This window comes from Salvelinus sp. IW2-2015, linkage group LG26, assembly GCF_002910315.2.
Source record: "Salvelinus sp. IW2-2015 linkage group LG26, ASM291031v2, whole genome shotgun sequence".
NCBI classification, from domain to species: domain Eukaryota; kingdom Metazoa; phylum Chordata; class Actinopteri; order Salmoniformes; family Salmonidae; genus Salvelinus; species Salvelinus sp. IW2-2015.
The window spans coordinates 12995012-13012740 of NC_036866.1; the positions used below are offsets into that span (position 1 = coordinate 12995012).

The 17729-nt window shown below is 42.4% G+C and overlaps 2 protein-coding genes across 3 annotated transcripts in view; both read right to left on the reverse strand.

Annotated features, from left to right (window-relative positions):
- The window catches only part of LOC111952549 (protein strawberry notch homolog 2-like), a 108009-nt gene extending 96707 nt beyond the window's left edge, over nt 1–11302 (reverse strand). For both annotated transcript variants that reach the window (XM_023971355.2, XM_023971354.2), the window contains exon 1: nt 11152–11302. The gene's annotated coding sequence lies outside the window, so the exon portion shown is untranslated. The remainder of the gene's footprint in view (nt 1–11151) is intronic.
- A 2279-nt stretch (nt 11303–13581) lies between these two features.
- LOC139023049 (uncharacterized) lies at nt 13582–15566 on the reverse strand. The gene is made up of 2 exons (XM_070435140.1): nt 14651–15566; nt 13582–14455 (listed from the first exon to the last, which is right to left on the reverse strand). Exon 2 carries the CDS (start codon nt 14408–14410, stop codon nt 13694–13696), a length of 717 nt encoding a protein of 238 aa, XP_070291241.1. The 5' UTR covers nt 14411–14455; nt 14651–15566; the 3' UTR covers nt 13582–13693.
- Nucleotides 15567–17729: the final 2163 nt, after the last annotated feature.

Genomic DNA, 17729 nt, shown 5'->3' on the forward strand with positions numbered 1-17729 from the left:
CCTCTAGCATTTTGCCTGTGCTTAGCTCCACTCCATTTATTTTTATTGTAAAAAACTCCCCAGTCCTTAACGATAACAAGCATACCCATAACGATGAAGCCTCCACTATTCTTCAACATATAGAGAATGGTACTCCGTAATGTGTTGGATTTGCCCCAAACATAACGCTTTGTATTCAGGACAAAAAATGAATTGCTTTGCCACATTTTTTGCAGTATTACTTTAGTGTCTTGTTGTAAACAGGATGTATGTTTTGGAATATTTTTATTCTGTTCAGGCTTCCTTCTTTTCCCTCTGTCAATTAGGTTAGTATTGTGGAGTAACTACAATGTTTATCCATCCTCAGTTCTCTTATCACAGCCATTAAACTAACTGTTTTAAAGTCACCATTGGCCTCATGGTGAAATCCCTGAACGGGTTCCTTCAACTCCGGCAACTGAGTTAGGAAGGGCGCCTGTATCTTTGTAGTGACTGAGTGTATTGATACACTATCCAAAGTGTAATGAATAACTTCACCATGTTCAAAGGGATATATTCTAAGTATTTTTTTTACCCATCTACCAATAGGTGCCCTTGTTCACGAGGCATTGGAAAACCTCCCTGGTCTTTGTGGTTGGATCTGTGTTTGAAATTCACTGCTCGACTGAGGGACCTTATAGATAATTGTATGTGTGGGGTACAGAGATGAGGAAGTCATTAAACAATCATATTAAACGCTATTATTGCACAGAGTGCATCCATGCAAATTGTGTGACTTGTTAAACACATTTTACATCTGAACTTATTTACGCTTGTCATAACAAATGGGTTGAATACTTAGACAACACATTTCAGCTTTTAAATTTTTCATTCATTTGTAAACATTCCCAAAAACATAATTCCACTTTGACGTTATGGGGTATTTGGCCTACAAGTAGGCCAGTGACAAAAAAATCTTAATTGAATCCATTTTAAATTCAGGCTGTAAGACAACAGGTGAGGCACTGTAGGTGAGCTCAACCTAAGGTGGGGTTGAAAAAGAGTTGGAGGTAATCCTCCTAAATCAAACATGAGATCTACTGAGAATGATCATTCCAATTGACCCTGAGCGATCCAGCATTAGGGGGAGGAGTCCTAGAGAGATCAGCTCCTCTTTCACCAGGTCAGAGAGAAGAGAGAACAATAGCCTGGTCCCAGATCTGTATGTGATTAATAGCACGGACAGACCAGTAGGATTGTCGAGTGTCTGCCGGCCGAGAGTACTTAGCACCCCTGAACAAAGTTCCGGACGTAATTTACAAACCAATTTTACATGTAGAAATGGGCGAAAAATGGCGGCTGTCAGTCGCCCACCGGCAGGTGGTGATTATAACACACAGCAAGTGAAAAGCTAACAATTACACAATCTATTGAACCTAACAACCTGAACTCAATAAAACCTTTGAGAATGAAATTAGCAGAAAGAACGCTACTACTTTGCATTGAAGATTGACAAAGAGTCCGAGGCAAGAGTTAAGAGGACTCGGTTACCAGTCGCCAGTGTTGTTGTAGTCACTAAACCTAGAGTTCGATTCAAGTCCGACTCAGAGTCACCAATGGTCAAGTCACAAGTCTCTATGGCTAAAGTCATTACTAATACTGCCGGCTTGATGCTCTTCTGTAGCTAGATTCGCACCTCTATTGATTTGGCTCAGATTTGGTTGAAGAAATCTGCCCCGCAACAACTGGTGGCAGGCTGGCGGGAAGATTTTTATTTGAGCATTGAAGTAACGCAAAGATTTTCTTCCTATTGTCCAATAGTCATAATTGCCTGCAATATGCAATAGCCTATGAAACAATTAAGTCCTTCATACACATATTTAAAAATATTGTTCAATAATTATGTCAAATCCGTAATGATGTTTTGAAGGGATGGTGTCTAGAAGGAATTGGCTATTGCTCCTGTCAGATTGACCAGATTATTATTTGCAATAATTGTAACAGGCTCTCAGCTACTTTTTTGTAATTGCCCACTGATATGTGTAGGTTTTTTATTGCAGAGTGAAAAGTAAAGGGAGACTTGCCTGAACGAGACAAATTCAAAGACAGTCTACTTTTCTATACTCAAGGGGAGAGAGTATACTATTCAATACTATTGTTTTACATTTCCAAGAGCAGTTTGTGTTTATCCAGGCAAAGCTAAATAGTAGACTGGTGATAACCGGGAAGCAAGAGCCGCTTGTGCGATGTGCAGCCTATGATCGATGCGAAGTCAGAGCGGAGCCTGCTACACATCGCTTGCTTTGCCGCAGCTCAACAGCTGATGTCGACTGTGCGCCGTTGTGTTGTGGCGCGTCCTTCACACTGCTATAGAACAGAACACTGGCTTCTCTGTGCAACCAGTGCTGTTAATATTTTGCTTATCATAGCAGCCTATCCAGTCCAAGTGCAAATACAAGTCAAGGGAAGGAGAGTCCGAGTCACCAAAATTCGAGTCCAAGTTGAGTCACAAGTCATGAAAATTGGGATGAGTCGGACTCGTTTCCGAGTCCTGGATTCGTGTACTACAACACTGCCAGCCACCACCTATGATATTTGGAGTGCTCTGGGGAAATGGCTTGGCTGTAGACAGAGGCTGCGGAAGGGTGACTAGGGCCCTATAAAATCTGCATTGCAGAGAAAGCGGACGGAATCACGGAATCCAGACATAAGACGGAATTCAACAATAAATATATWTTTTTTTAATTAACTTTGTAGGAAATCAACTAAATGTATTGAACTTATTTGAAAATTCATTACATTTGCTCAAGTTAATCATAAGACATGAACAAAATGCATCACTGATTCATACTTTCCTGCAACTTCCTGAAACAGCAACATGAACGACCCCGTCTGTCTGTGTGTATATGTCCACACTATGTCTAGCAATGATGCTAATGATAACATTCTTCTGGTAGAGATGGAAAGGCTTTCCCAAAATCTTCTCAATTAAAATGTTAAGTACAAAGTAGACGATGCCTACCTAACCAAACAATGGTCTCTAGCTGGTGCATTAAAGGGTAACTACACCCAAAATTCTAAATTTCTTAGATTTTTCTCAGCCCTCAAAAGTGGTTTCCTGATGTGGTTTAAGCATTGTTGCGGCCTTAGAAAATACAATGTTGTTAATCTATAAAAAAGTGCCGGACGTAATTTACAAACTGATTTTACATGTAGAAATGGGCGAACATTTTGTTTGTCAGTTGCCCACCGGCAGGAGGTCCCAATTAAACAAAAAAGGCATTTCACTGTACTTGTGCACGTGACCTTAAAACAAGAAACCATCAGCAATTGAACAAAACATTGTTTTCCCCCTGCTATTGTCTGTGATAAGGGTTCCTGTCTCTCTGACCTGGTGAAAGAGGAACTGATCGCTTTAGGATTCCTCTCCTTAATGCTGGATCTCTCAGGGTCAATTGGAATGAACACGCAGGAGATGATCTCATGTGTTTGATTTAGGAGGATTACATCCAACTCCATTTTAACACCACCTCGGGTTGAGCTCACCCATGTATGATAAGAGCAAATATTTAGCCTTGTGGTGACAGCTTCAACAATCCTATATTTTAGAGGATGAATTAGTCACAGATTTAAAAAAAATAAAAAAAAATAAAAATGTTTCAAACCTTGAAGATAATATTACCCAAGAAATCTTGACGTACTGTCTCGTCTGTGGTGTCGTATAGCTCCGTGCCTGTCAGTGTGTGTTTGAGAAGGGATTGCCCTGGGGTGAGAAGTAGAGAGAATGTCACAGGTCGGGCTCCAGAGGGCAGAACAGAAACCAGATCAGTCCCCTTAGCACCTGTCCACTCTAGCTATCTACAAAGTGAAAAGACAAACGTATTTGTATTTTGTATTCATTAAGGATCCCCATTAACCGTTGCCAACACAGCTGCTACTCCTCCTGGGGTCCAGCAACATTAAGGCAGTTAAATACAATATAAAATATTACATAACATTATATTTCATAACACATTGTGTGCCCTCAGGCCACTACTCTACTACCGCATATCTACTAAATTCATGTGTAGGTGTGTGTAGAGTACGTGTCTTATCACTTGTATATGTAAGTGTGTCTGTGCATGTCTCGTCACAGTCCCCGCTGTTCCATAAGGTGTATTTTTATATCTGATTCTACTGCTTGCATCAGTAACCTGATGTGAAATAGAGTTCCATGTAGCCATGGCTCTATGTAGTACTGTGCGACTCCCATAGTCTGTTCTGGACTTGGGGACTGTGAAGAGACCTCTGGTGGAATGTCTTGTGGGGTATGCATGGGTGTCCGAGCTGTGTACTAGTATACTGAACAAAAATATAAACGCAACAATTTCAACGATTTTACTGAGTTACAGTTCAAATAAGGAAATTAGTCAATTGAAATAAATGAATTAGCCCCGAATCGATGGATTTCACATGATTGGGCCGGGGCGCAGCCATGGGTGAACCTGGGAGGGCAGGGGCGCAGCCATTGGGGAGCCATGCCCAGCTAATCAGAAATAGTTTCTCCCCACAAAAAGGGCATTATTACAGACAAAAATACTCTGTTTCATCAGCTGTCCGGGTAGCTGGTCGCAGACGATCCCGCAGGTGAAGAAGCTGGATGTGGAGGTCCTGTGCTGGCGTGGTTACACATGTTCTGCTTTTCTGAGGCTGGTTGGATGTTCGGCAAAATTTTCTAAAACAACGGCTTATAGTAGAGAAATATGAATTAAATTCTCTGGTAACAGCTTGGGTGGACATTTCTGCTGTCCGCATGCCAACTGTGGCATTGTGTCGGGTGACAAAACGGCACATTTTAGAGTGGCCGTTTATTGTCCGCAGCACAAGGTGCACCTGTGTAATGATCATGCTGTTTAACCAGCTTCTTAACTTCTTATGGATAGGGGGCAGCATGTTCATGTTTGGATGAAAAGCGTGCCCAGAGTAAACTGCCTCCTACTCAGTCCCAAATGCTAATATATGCATACTATTAGTAGTATTGGATAGAAAACACTCTGACGTTTCTAAAACTGTTTGAATGATGTCTGTGAGTATAACAGAACTCATATGGCAGGCAAAAACCTGAGAAAAAATCCAACCAGGAAGTGGGAAATCTGAGGTTTGTAGTTTTTCAACTCAGCCCCTATTGAATATACAGTGTATATACAATATACATTCTTTCCGCAAAATAATTTTGAAATCTGACACAGCGGTTGCATTAAGGAGAAGTATATCTTTAAATCTGTGAATAACACTTGTATCTTTTATTCATGTTTATTATGAGTATTTCTGTGATTTGATGTGGCTCTGTGGAAATTCACAGGATGTTTTGGAGGCAAAGCCATATAAATATAAACTTTATCGAACAGAACATACATGTATTGTGTAACATGTTGTCCCGGGAGTGTCATCTGATGAAGAATATCAAAGGTTAGTGATTCATTTTATCAATATTTCTGCTTTTTGTGACTAGTTGCTGACCTAACATAATGATATGCTCTGCTTTCGCCTAAAAGCTTTTTTGAAATCGGACACTGTGGTTGGATTAACGCGAATTTTATCTTTAAAATGGTGCCTAATACTTGTATGTTTGAGAAAATTGAATTATGAGATTTCTGTTGATTGAATTTGGCGCCCTGCAATTTCATTGGTGAGGGGTTCCGCTAGCAGAACGGGGTTCCGTCCTAGACAGGTTAATATGCCACACCTGTTAGGTGGATGGATTATCATGGCAACGGTGAAATACTCTAACAGGGATGTAAATTTGTGCACAAAATGTTATAGAAATAAGCTTTTTGTGAGCATGGAACATTTCTGGGATCTTTTATTTCAGCTCATGAAACCAACCCTTTACATGTTGAGTTTATATTTTTCTTCAGTATAGTTTAAAAACAGACAGCTCGGTGCATTCAGCATGTCAAAACTTAATACAAAAATAAGTAGTGATGAAGTCAATCTCTCCTCTACTTTGAGCCAACGTTAGCTCTCTGTGTACATTTAAGGGCCAGCCGTGCTTCCAAATATAAATTTTCTAGGTCCCTCTGGTTGGCACTTGACCACACGACTGGACAGTAGTCCAGGTGTGACGAAACTAGGGCTTGTAGGACCTGCCTTGTTAAGAAGGCAGAGCAGCGTTTTATTATGAGCAGGCTTCTCCCCATTTTAGCTACTGGGTTAGGGGAGGGTTTGGCCATCTGGGATATCCTTGTTCCATCGCACTCGTGTCTCCTGTGGCAAAGCCTACTAATCACTACTTATTATTATAATGATGACCCAGGGTCTCGAGCTTAATGACGAGTTTGGAGGGTACTATGGTGTTGAATGCTGAGCTGTAATCGATGAACAGCATTCTTACATAGGTATTCCTCTTGTCCAGATGGGTTAGGGCAGTGTGCAGTGTGATTGCGTCGTCTGTGGGCGGTAAGCAAATTGGAGTGGGTCTAGGGTGTCAGGTAGGGTGCCAGGTGTCAGGAAGTGCTCTCAAAGCACTTCATGATGACGGAAGTGAGTGCTACGGGGCGATAGTCGTTTAGCTCAGTTACCTTAGCTATCTTGGGAACAGGAACAATGGTGGCCCTCTTGAAGCATGTGGGAACAGCAGACTGGGATAGGGATTGATTGAATATGTCCGTAAACACACCAGCCAGCTGGTCTGCGCATGCTCTGAGGACACGGCTAGGGATGCCATCTGGGGGCGGAAGCCTGCGAGGGTTAACACGTTTAAATGTTTTACTCGCGTTGGCTGCGGTGAAGGAGAGCCCGCAGGTTTTGTCCCAGAATAAAGCAAAATAAACACAGCTCCTGCAGCGTTGAAAACATTTGTTAGCATCCTCCATTCGAGGCTAGCAAGGCTAGCTGGGCTTCAGTGTCTCTCTCTCTAATTGACAGGGAATTCTCAACTTGTCCGAGAAAGAATTACACGGCTATCAAAAACCGTCAGGCCAAGGTAAGTCTACACCAAACACACAATTGATTTGAATGTTTGCAAAATTCACGAAGTAAAAAAATGAATGGTGGTGCATAGTTTTGTAACTCAGGCTAGTAAAACACGTTTTGTCAACAACGGAGGCTGGCACCGGACGTGCTGAGCTTAACTTTGTGATAGGTGTGTGTTTGGATTTGGGAAGAGGATGTGAGGAATAGACTGAGGTGTTGATTGCAAAATCTATCCATGCAAGGCAAGCAAAACAAAAGAAAATAAACAAATCGGTCTGGTGAGTTCTCCTCAAGACAACTCCGAGTGTCTGTCGTTGTCACGCAGAGGATAAAGATGAAGCACATAGAGATCCGGGACCAGGTTATACTTCCAAACGAGTTGACTGAAACCATCCACACAATAAATACCATCCTCTCAACCAGCAACACTACACTCAATACCTCAGTGTCTAATCTTTCTCCATTAATGAACTACTAATGAAACAGTCCAGCTCTGCAGTTTTTACACACATAATTGATAAGAAAATCAGAAATGGCAGCTAATCATCTATTTCTGTAGTTACTCATGGGAATGCTCTGAGTACATGCAAAACGCACTTTTTGTTATTTATGAATACACATATTACTTATGCTATGAATACATTTCCAGGTAGCCTACTTCATAAGTACCAGATTTGCAGCTTGGTATGTGTTCAAATAGAAATCTTACATTTCACTACCCACAATCTAGGCTAGTTTGGACAATGACAGAATCATCTTCATCCATTAAATGTGGTTGTTAATATTACTCTAATATTTCCTTGCTGGATTAGTCCCATGTTGAAATTACAATGTTTGCCTTTCCAGAGAAGGATGTTGACATTCCTCAGCCTACTGAAAGGCACAGCATTGAGCACTCTCTCCTGCATTTTAATCATCTTCAGAATGGCTCTTATGTGGCCGAGACACACATAGGACATAGCCAACCATAAAAGGCTATATGTGTCGCCTCTGACTGTGTAGTAGGAACAGTATGCCCTTTTTTCCTGCAAGAACCATGGCTCTACCGGCTCATGTTTAATACATGAACCATTAGCCTAGCTAATGAAGGCCAGATTCCAGGAAAGACGGGAACAGTCAAACCCATTACCCATTCCTGACTCCCCCCACCTCTCTCTGCTCCTCCTCCACTACATGTTTCACTCCAATCAGCCCAGAAGCCATAAATTAGATTTATCACTAGCTCTGGATTGAGGGGAGAGAGTGGTGGTAGCACAGCACAAAAAGTCCATGTCAGGGGAAGCAGTGAGCTGACTGTGAAAAAGAGAGCGCTGTTTGGGTGCATTAAATCACACGCCCTGCTCCCTGTCCCTGCTGCGCTCAACAACAGAGCCTTGTGCCCTTCAGTGCTCTGGCAGAAAGGGTAGCGCTGGAGTGCACTTGCTGACGCAGGGGAGGGGGAGCAGTAGAGAGGCACCCCCACACTGAGGCACAGTGACTGGAAGCACGGCTGTGGATCAACTCACTCAGCCTAGTAGCAAGACATTAATGAGCATTGGTATTTTGGTTGTAATACACTTATAAACATAAGATTATCTAGGACTACATCCTATGGAAGACTTAGCCTAAATGTAAGTTTGTATGTTCAATACAAAGAAGTCAACATTTAGCATTTATTATTTATGTAAGATCCATTTGCTTTTGTCAACACCTATTTTTCACAGGACGTGACAAAATAATAACAGTGGAGTAGTGTTTTTTTATTTTCATTACACTCCTGACTTTATGTCAACCCATGTCATGAAGTGAACAGGTGTCTATTGATCGAGCTCTGGGGTGCACTGCCGCCAGCAAGGAGAGGGGGGAAGCTTGTGGTTTTCATTCAGTAGGCATATTCCTGCATGATAGTTAAAGAGCCTGTGTGTTGCCATTAAGCTCCAGTAGCCGTGGGGAGCGAGAGAGGTGGTCATTGTCCTTGATGTCATGAATTTCTAACCCTTCTCTATCTCGCTCCCCTCAGCCATGGTGGATAAACAGGAAGCTCGGTAACACAGCATTTTCAACTTGCAATCAGCAAATAGCATCCCTCACTAGGGGAAATGACCATGGAAAAACTACCATGGCAAACTGTGCCAACTGTAGCATTTTCCCTGACTAGCCTGCAGGCATCGAAGGGACTCTGGCAATTGTACTCTGCTGGGAAGAAATTGTGAAGTGGCTACAGATTTGTAAGAGAACGGTCATTTGATTTCTTCATGAGCAATTATCCTTACTTGTGCCTACAAGGAATCAAGAGAATCTCAACTGCCAGCCATAAAAAACACTTGTGGTATCATGCCAGGCAGACACAAGAGCTAACATTTCTACAGCTAGGCCTATAAAGTTACACTGCAGTTGCACACATACTCAGACAAGCAGGACTAAAGCTTAAGGGGTCAATGCCTCACAGCTGTCAGTGATCTACAATCCAGGCAAGCTACAATGACACATGCATCGCCTCCTGCTCTTCCCCACTCCCCTCTCATAACACACATAAAGCTTCAGCACAATGCGTGCGTCAACATTTCCCTTCTTCACAAGTACAGACCAGGGATTTTTCCTCAGTATGCATAAGTCCAAACAGTGTACATTTTTTAAATCAAAATTAGGGATGGAAAAATGCTTTCAGTATAAACTTAAACGACTAAAACCAGATAGAGAGTATGTAGATGATAATGAGATCTATATATTTTTTAATAATATGATCTTTGAGAACTAACAATCACAAATAAAAGCTACAGTCAGGGAGAATTGAAAATCCCCAAAACAATGAATTTAGCAGATTTTGTTACTATGTTACAGCAAAAGAACCCCAGCATTAGCCAAAGCAAAATGCATAAAATTGCAGGAAATTTGCTGTAAAACGGCAACATTTTCTTTCAGCTCCACAAATGTTCAATATGTTGCCAAGATGGGGACCTCTAAAATTCAGCTGCTCCGACCACACCCATTACCTAAGCCCCCTTTTGAGCCAGAAAAACCCCTGCAGACAGGTCTGGGACTGCATTGTGACTAGAGTCCGTACGCCTGCCAGTGCCTATGGCCCTAAACATGCGACATTCACATAGAAAGGTCTTTCAGCCAAACAAGAGATGTGCTGCCTTGCCTTTGACTGTCAGTGACTTATCATGCACCTCACAACTCTCTAATTCTGTGTCGGTTTGCATGTAACAAATTTAATTAAATTCTAAAATGTATTTTTTCCATCTGAGCCTTATCCATCTATATTCTATTGGGATATGGTTGTCTACTTTGTATCCATCCTATGAAAAGTACTAGCTATGAAAAGAGACATGTAATGTGAATTAGAGTTCCAAAGTTTACATTAAAAGAAAAGCTGGTCACACTGTCCACTGATTCAGAAAGGATTAGGAAAGAATGCGGGGATGTGAGGGCTATCAATATCACTATGAAAAAAAGGTATACTTTCAATTTGGAAAACCTGTTGTGTATTCTGTTAACTACATAACTAAAGGTTCAACCGATGATCACTCAAATACGTAATACCTAGCTATCCACTGTTAATAAAAAAACCTAACGCGGTTCTTTAGTAAAGTAAAGGCTTTACATTTATGGTTAGCGTAATAGCCAACAATACCATAGACTTCGTGTAAACACAAGCCTTAACGTTCGCTATCTAACGTTAGCTACTATGGTTATTTCAAATACTTTCCAGATATCTAGCAAACATAGTTAAGGTTAACTTTAAATGCAAGTCCGATAAATAAAATTGCTTTGATGACAAATCATGTCCTTACATGCCGGGAACTAGCTAGGCTTGCTAACTAAGAAGTACAAAAATATTTAGGGGAAATCTTTGGTACAAAGGCAGAGATAGCTAGCTAGCTACCACTAGCCAAGCCAAGGTGCTCTCTGAGCGTAGCTAACTAGCATTAGCGGCTGGCTAGACATAACGATAGCTAAACGAAGATAGAAAACTACAAAACAAAAACAGACATTTGACAACAATCAAGTAGCATTAACTTCAAAATAACGATAAATACCACTTAGCTACACATTCACCAACGTTAGCTAGCTAAACAAATAGGTGCTATCGAAGTGCGACGACTATTAGCTTGCCTGGCTACCAAGCTAACTATGTTGCTCAAGCTGCTTGAGAAGTCTTGAGTCGATCGAGCAGGGGATTGATAGCTAAGGTTAGCTGACGAAGTGTCGTTCGCGCCGTGTTTTAGCTTTATGAAAAGCTGAAATTAAACTTACCACGAATGTGTTTCTTATTCTGAATACAAGATCCGTTCGCAGTTATGTTTTCAATCGAATTATTGCTTTAAATGGCCCAAAACAAGGAATTTGCTCCAACTTATTATTTTCAGTTGTTTTCTTCACTTCCTGATAGACGCCGCCATCTTGCAAGCAGATATTTCCTCTGCTGTCGTCACTCGGTATGTCACACAGTGGGATACTCCTGCAGCGTTCAATTGCTAGTCGGAACTAGGAAACTCGGAAACTTTCCGAATGCTAAAACCAGTTAGCAAGTCGTATATTTCCGAGATTCCTAGTTCCGACTAGTATAGGAACGCAGCATCAGTGATGTCGCTATTTAATGGTGCATTCAAGACAACTGGGAACTGGGAAAATACGAGGTCAAATAATGACGTCAGCGATCTTCAGATCGGAAAGTCGGAGCTCTAAGACAGAGGTCCGAGCTCCCGATTTGGATGAACACAATTAGACCCAACTAAATCACGAGAAAACAAAAATATATTTACTTGACACATTGGAAAGATTTTTTTTCCCACCTTTATTTAACCAGGTAGGCAAGTTGAGAACAAGTTCTCATTTACAATTGCAACCTGGCCAAGATAAAGCAAAGCAGTTCCACACATACGACACAGAGTTACACATGGAGTAAAACAAACATACAGTCAATAATACAGTAGAAAAATAAATCTATATACAATGTGAGCAACTGAGGTGAGATAAGGGAGGTAAAGGCAAAAATAGGCCATGGTGGCGAGGTAAATACAATATAGCAAGTAAAACACTGGAATGGTAGATTTGCAGTGGAAGAATGTGCAGTAGAAATAGAAATAATGGAGTGCAAAGGAGCAAAATAAATAAATACAGTAGGGGAAGGGGTAGTTGTTTGGGCTAAATTGTAGATGGGCTATGTACAGGTGCAGTAATCTGTGAGCTGCTCTGACAGCTGGTGCTTAAAGCTAGTGAGGGAGATAAGTGTTTCCAGTTTTCAGAGATTTTTGTAGTTCGTTCCAGTATAGCAGCAGAGAACTGGAAGGAGAGGCGGCCAAAGGAGGAATTGGCTTTGAGGGTGACCAGAGAGATATACCTGCTGGAGTGCGTGCTACAGGTGGGTGCTGCTATGGTGACCAGCGAGCTGAGATAAGGAGGGACTTTACCTAGCAGGGTCTTGTAGATGACCTGGAGCCAGTGGGTTTGGCGACGAGTATGAAGCGAGGGCCAGCCAACGAGAGCGTACAGGTCGCAGTGGTGGGTAGTATATGGGGCTTTGGTGACAAAACGGATGGCACTGTGATAGACTGCATCCAATTTATTGAGTAGGGTATTGGAGGCTATTTTGTAAATGACATCGCCGAAGTCGAGGATCGGTAGGATGGTCAGTTTACGAGGGTATGTTTGGCAGCATGAGTGAAGGAGGCTTTGTTGCGAAATAGGAAGCCAATTATAGATTTAATTTTGGATTGGAGATGTTTGATGTGAGTCTGGAAGGAGAGTTTACAGTCTAACCAGACACCTAGGTATTTGTAATTGTAGGGCAGGTGCGTAAAGAGTAAAAGGAGCAGGTTTCTGGGAACATAAAATAGCTTCAAGGTATAATGTACAGACAAAGGTATGGTAGGATGTGAATACAGTGGAGGTAAACCTAGGCATTGAGTGATGATGAGAGAGATATTGTCTCTAGAAACATCATTGAAACCAGGTGATGTCATCGCATGTGTGGGTGGTGGAACTGAAAGGTTGGATAGGTATAATGAGCAGGGCTAGAGGCTCTAAAGTGAAATAAGCCAATGAACACTAACCAGAACAGCAATGGACAAGGCATATTGACATTAAGGAGAGGCATGCCTAATTAACAAAACAACTGAGCAAACTATAATTATATTTGGCCCTAAACAGAGACTACACATTGGCAGAATACCTGACCACTGTGACTGACACAAACTTAAGGAAAGCTTTGACTATGTACAGACTCTGTGAGCATGCCTTGCTATTGAGCAAGGCTGCAGTAGGCAGACATGGATCTCAAGAGAAGACAGGCTATGTGCACACTGCCCACAAAATGAGGTGGACTTCCTAACCTCCTGACAAATGTATGACCATATTAGAGACACATATTCCCCCCGATTACACAGATCCACAAAGAATTCGAAAACAAACCCGATTTTGATAAACTCCCATATCTACTGGGTGAAATACCACAGTGTGCCATCACAGCAGCAAGATTTGTGACCTGTTGCCACAAGATAAGGGCAACCAGCGAATAACAAACACCATTGTAAATACAACCCATATTTATGTTTATTTATTTTCCCTTTTGTACTTTAACAATTTGCACATTGTTACAACACTGTATATATACATACATTTACATTTAAGTCATTTAGCAGACGCTCTTATCCAGAGCGACTTACAAATTGGTGCATTCCCTTATGATATCCAGTGGAACAACCACTTTACAATAGTGCATCTAACTCTTTTAAGGGGGGGGGGGTTAGAAGGATTACTTTATCCTATCCTAGGTATTCCTTAAAGAGGTGGGGTTTCAGGTGTCTCCGGAAGGTGGTGATTGACTCCGCTGACCTGGCATCGTGAGGGAGTTTGTTCCACCATTGGGTGCCAGAGCAGCGAACAGTTTTGACTGGGCTGAGCGGAAACTGTACTTCCTCAGAGGTAGGGAGGCGAGCAGGCCAGAGGTGGATGAACGCAGTGCCCTTGTTTGGGTGTAGGGCCTGATCAGAGCCTGAAGGTACGGAGGTGCCGTTCCCCTCACAGCTCCGTAGGCAAGCACCATGGTCTTGTAGCGGATGCGAGCTTCAACTGGAAGCCAGTGGAGAGAGCGGAGGAGCGGGGTGACGTGAGAGAACTTGGGAAAGTTGAACACCAGACGGGCTGCGGCGTTCTGGATGAGTTGTAGGGGTTTAATGGCACAGGCAGGGAGCCCAGCCAACAGCGAGTTGCAGTAATCCAGACGGGAGATGACAAGTGCCTGGATTAGGACCTGCGCCGCTTCCTGCGTGAGGCAGGGTCGTACTCTGCGAATGTTGTAGAAGCTTGAACCTACAGGAACGGTCACCGCCTTGATGTTAGTTGAGAACGACAGGGTGTTGTCCAGGATCACGCCAAGGTTCTTAGCACTCTGGGAGGAGGACACAATGGATGTGTCAACCGTGATGGCGAGATCATGGAACGGGCAGTCCTTCCCCGGGAGGAAGAGCAGCTCCGTCTTGCCGAGGTTCAGCTTGAGGTGGTGATCCGTCATCCACACTGATATGTCTGCCAGACATGCAGAGATGCGATTCACCACCTGGTTATCAGAGGGGGAAAGGAGAAGATTAATTGTGTGTCGTCTGCATAGCAATGATAGGAGAGACCATGTGAGGATATGACAGAGCCAAGTGACTTGGTGTATAGCGAGAATAGGAGAGGGCCTAGAACAGAGCCCTGGGGGACCACCAGTGGTGAGCAGCGTGGTGCGGAGACAGATTCTCCGCCACGCCACCTGGTAGGAGCGACCTGTCAGGTAGGACGCAATCCAAGCGTGGACCTTGCCGGAGATGCCCAGCTCGGAGAGGGTGGAGAGGAGGATCTGATGGTTCACAGTAATAAGGCAGCCGATAGGTCTAGAAGGATGAGAGCAGAGGAGAGAGAGTTAGCTTTAGCAGTGCGGAGCGCCTCCGTGACACAGAGAAGAGCAGTCTCAGTTGAATGACTAGTCTTGAAACCTGACTGATTTGGATCAAGAAGGTCATTCTGAGAGAGATAGCAGGAGAGCTGGCCAAGGACGGCACGTTCAAGAGTTTTGGAGAGAAAAGAAAGAAGGGATACTGGTCTGTAGTTATTGACATCGGAGGGATCGAGTGTAGGTTTTTTCAGAAGGGGTGCAACTCCGCTCTCTTGAAGACGGAAGGGACGTAGCCAGCGGTCAAGGATGAGTTGATGAGCGAGGTGAGGTAAGGGAGAAGGTCTCGGAAATGGTCTGGAGAAGAGAGGAGGGGATAGGGTCAAGCGGGCAGTTTGTTGGGCGGCCGGCCGTCACAAGACGCGAGATTTCATCTGGAGAGAGAGGGGAAGAAGAGGTCAAAGCACAGGGTAGGGCAGTGTGAGCAGAACCAGCGGTGTCGTTTGACTTAGCAAACGAGGATCGGATGTCGTGGACCTTCTTTTCAAAATGGTTGACGAAGTCATCCGCAGAGAGGGAGGAGGGGGGAGGAGGGGAGGAGGATTCAGGAGGGAGGAGAAGGTGGCAAAGAGCTTCCTAGGGTTAGAGGCAGATGCTTGGAATTTAGAGTGGTAGAAATTGGCTTTAGCAGCAGAGACAGAAGAGGAGAATGTAGAGAGGAGGGAGTGAAAGGATGCCAGGTCCGCAGGGAGGCGAGTTTTCCTCCATTTCCGCTCGGCTGCCCGGAGCCCTGTTCTAATATGACATTTGTAATGTCTTTATTCTTTTGGAACTTCTGCGAGTGTAATGTTTACTGTTCATTTTTATTGTTTATTTCACTTTTGTGTATTATCTACTTCACTTGCTTTGGCAATGTTAACATATGTTTCCCATGACAATAAAGCCATTGAATTGAATTGAATAGAACGTTCTCCAGTTGGAGCATTTTTTCCCCCTGAGTTCCCAGTCTTCTTGAACGCACTGAAGTCGGAAGTTAGAGATTTCTGAGTTCCGAGTTCCCAGTTGTTTTGAACGCGGCAATAGTGGCTTGAAGCTCGTGGATCACAAACAGTATTCCTTGCCTGCGGAAGTAACTGACGATTGAAAACAAAATAAATAGATAAGTGAGTACAGAATGTACAGCAATAAGCATTGCCAACAATTGCATTTAATACAATTTAGCCAACTGAAACCACAGTCTATCGCCCACCTTCGTAACATTCTCATCTATTTTGAATAGGACTATAGCTACATGAGTAAAACAAATACCATCATCAACAATAGTACTTTCAATGCCGGCTGTTTTTAAACTTCAATAATGTTTTACTAAGTTCACTTTTGCTATAGCTTGGCCTACATCATTGGATTTGATTTTCAAATGATTTATAGTAAATGGGAAAGTATTCGTCTCAGAAGTTTTCATAATGGCTGGACCCCAGTATGGCCAGATCAGCTTGTCCTTTGGTACATGGCCAGTGGTCACTTGTTTGACTAGGCTGGGACCAAGGCTTGGGTGTTGTCAGACATGGTTCTCACATCCTCTCCTTTGGTTTCAAAATAGGCTACAGACACATCAAATCAAATTGTATGTGTCGCATGCGCCTTACCGTGAAATGCTTACTTACAAGTTCTTAATTAACCAACAATGCAGCTTTAAGAAAATAGAGTTAAGAAAATATTTMCTATAAACAAAAAAAAAGTGTTAAACCATTACACCTGATTCAGCTTCCTTAAAGCAATAACAGAGAGCCACACAAAAAAAGTAATCTCTGTACCACATAATAATAATCTTGTACAAAGTAGCCTCATAGGCCTATACTGTACATTGAACAAAATGAAATGTTAATTCAGCATCGATACAGACATGGAAACCATAATTAGCCCATAATATTAATACATTTATATTCCCATTAAGGTAAACTAAGAAGCATATTTCGATGAACAGAGGAGCTGTGTGTGTATCATTTCCTGGTTTCTGTCATTTTGGCTGCTGAGTTATTGAATGATGCAACTGGAAGAGGTCCAATTGTTTCCAGTAAACACAGCCTTCCTTGTACAAAAGTACCCATTTTCCCAACAAAGGGGTAGAATGAATTACAGGGTGAGGTTAATTGAGACAAATTGACAAGGGACAGACAAGGTGGCACATTGCTTTGTCTAGACAGAGGTGTATCACCTCTTACTTTTGTGGGCCTGGATTGGAGTATAAAGTTATGGTTGCACATAAAAACAGATGCCAGTAAGTCCTTTACAAACCAAATGAAATATTATCCAACACTGATAACAAACAGGATGGAACAGGGATGGACATTTTGTAGCTCAAATTATTTCTGGCTCACTTCTGGGTATTGTGTTGTGTAATAGTGTTTTTAGAGATCAACAATGCATATCTCCATTTTCAAGATCCAATGACATTTCCTAAAGATCACAATCCAAATTTGATGGTTATGATCTCTCCTCATTTCCCTCATGTACACTTGAAGTCGGAAGTTTACGTACACCTTAGCCAAATACATTTAAACTCAGTTTTTCACAATTCCTGACATTTAATCCTAGTAAAAATTGCCTTTTTTAGGTCAGTTAGGATCACCACTTTATTTTAAGAATGTGAAATGTCAGAATAATAGTAGAGAGAATTATTTCTTTCAGCTTTTATTTATTTCATCACATTCCCAGTGGGTCAGAAGTTTACATACACTCAATTAGTATTTGGTAGCATTGCCTTTAAATTGTTTAACTTGGGTCAAATGTTTCGGGTAGCCTTCCACAAGGTTCCCACAATAAGTTGGGTGAATTTTGTCCCGTTCCTCCTGACAGAGCTGGTGTAACTGGGTCAGGTTTGTAGGCCTCCTTGCTCGCACACGCTTTTTCAGTTCTGCCCAAAGATTTTCTATAGGATTGAGGTCAGGGCTTGTGATGG

Coding starts and splice junctions, on each gene's coding strand:
- LOC139023049 (XM_070435140.1), bottom strand. CDS start 14,410: ATGACGGATCACCACCTCAAGCTGAACCTCGGCAAGACGGAGCTGCTC.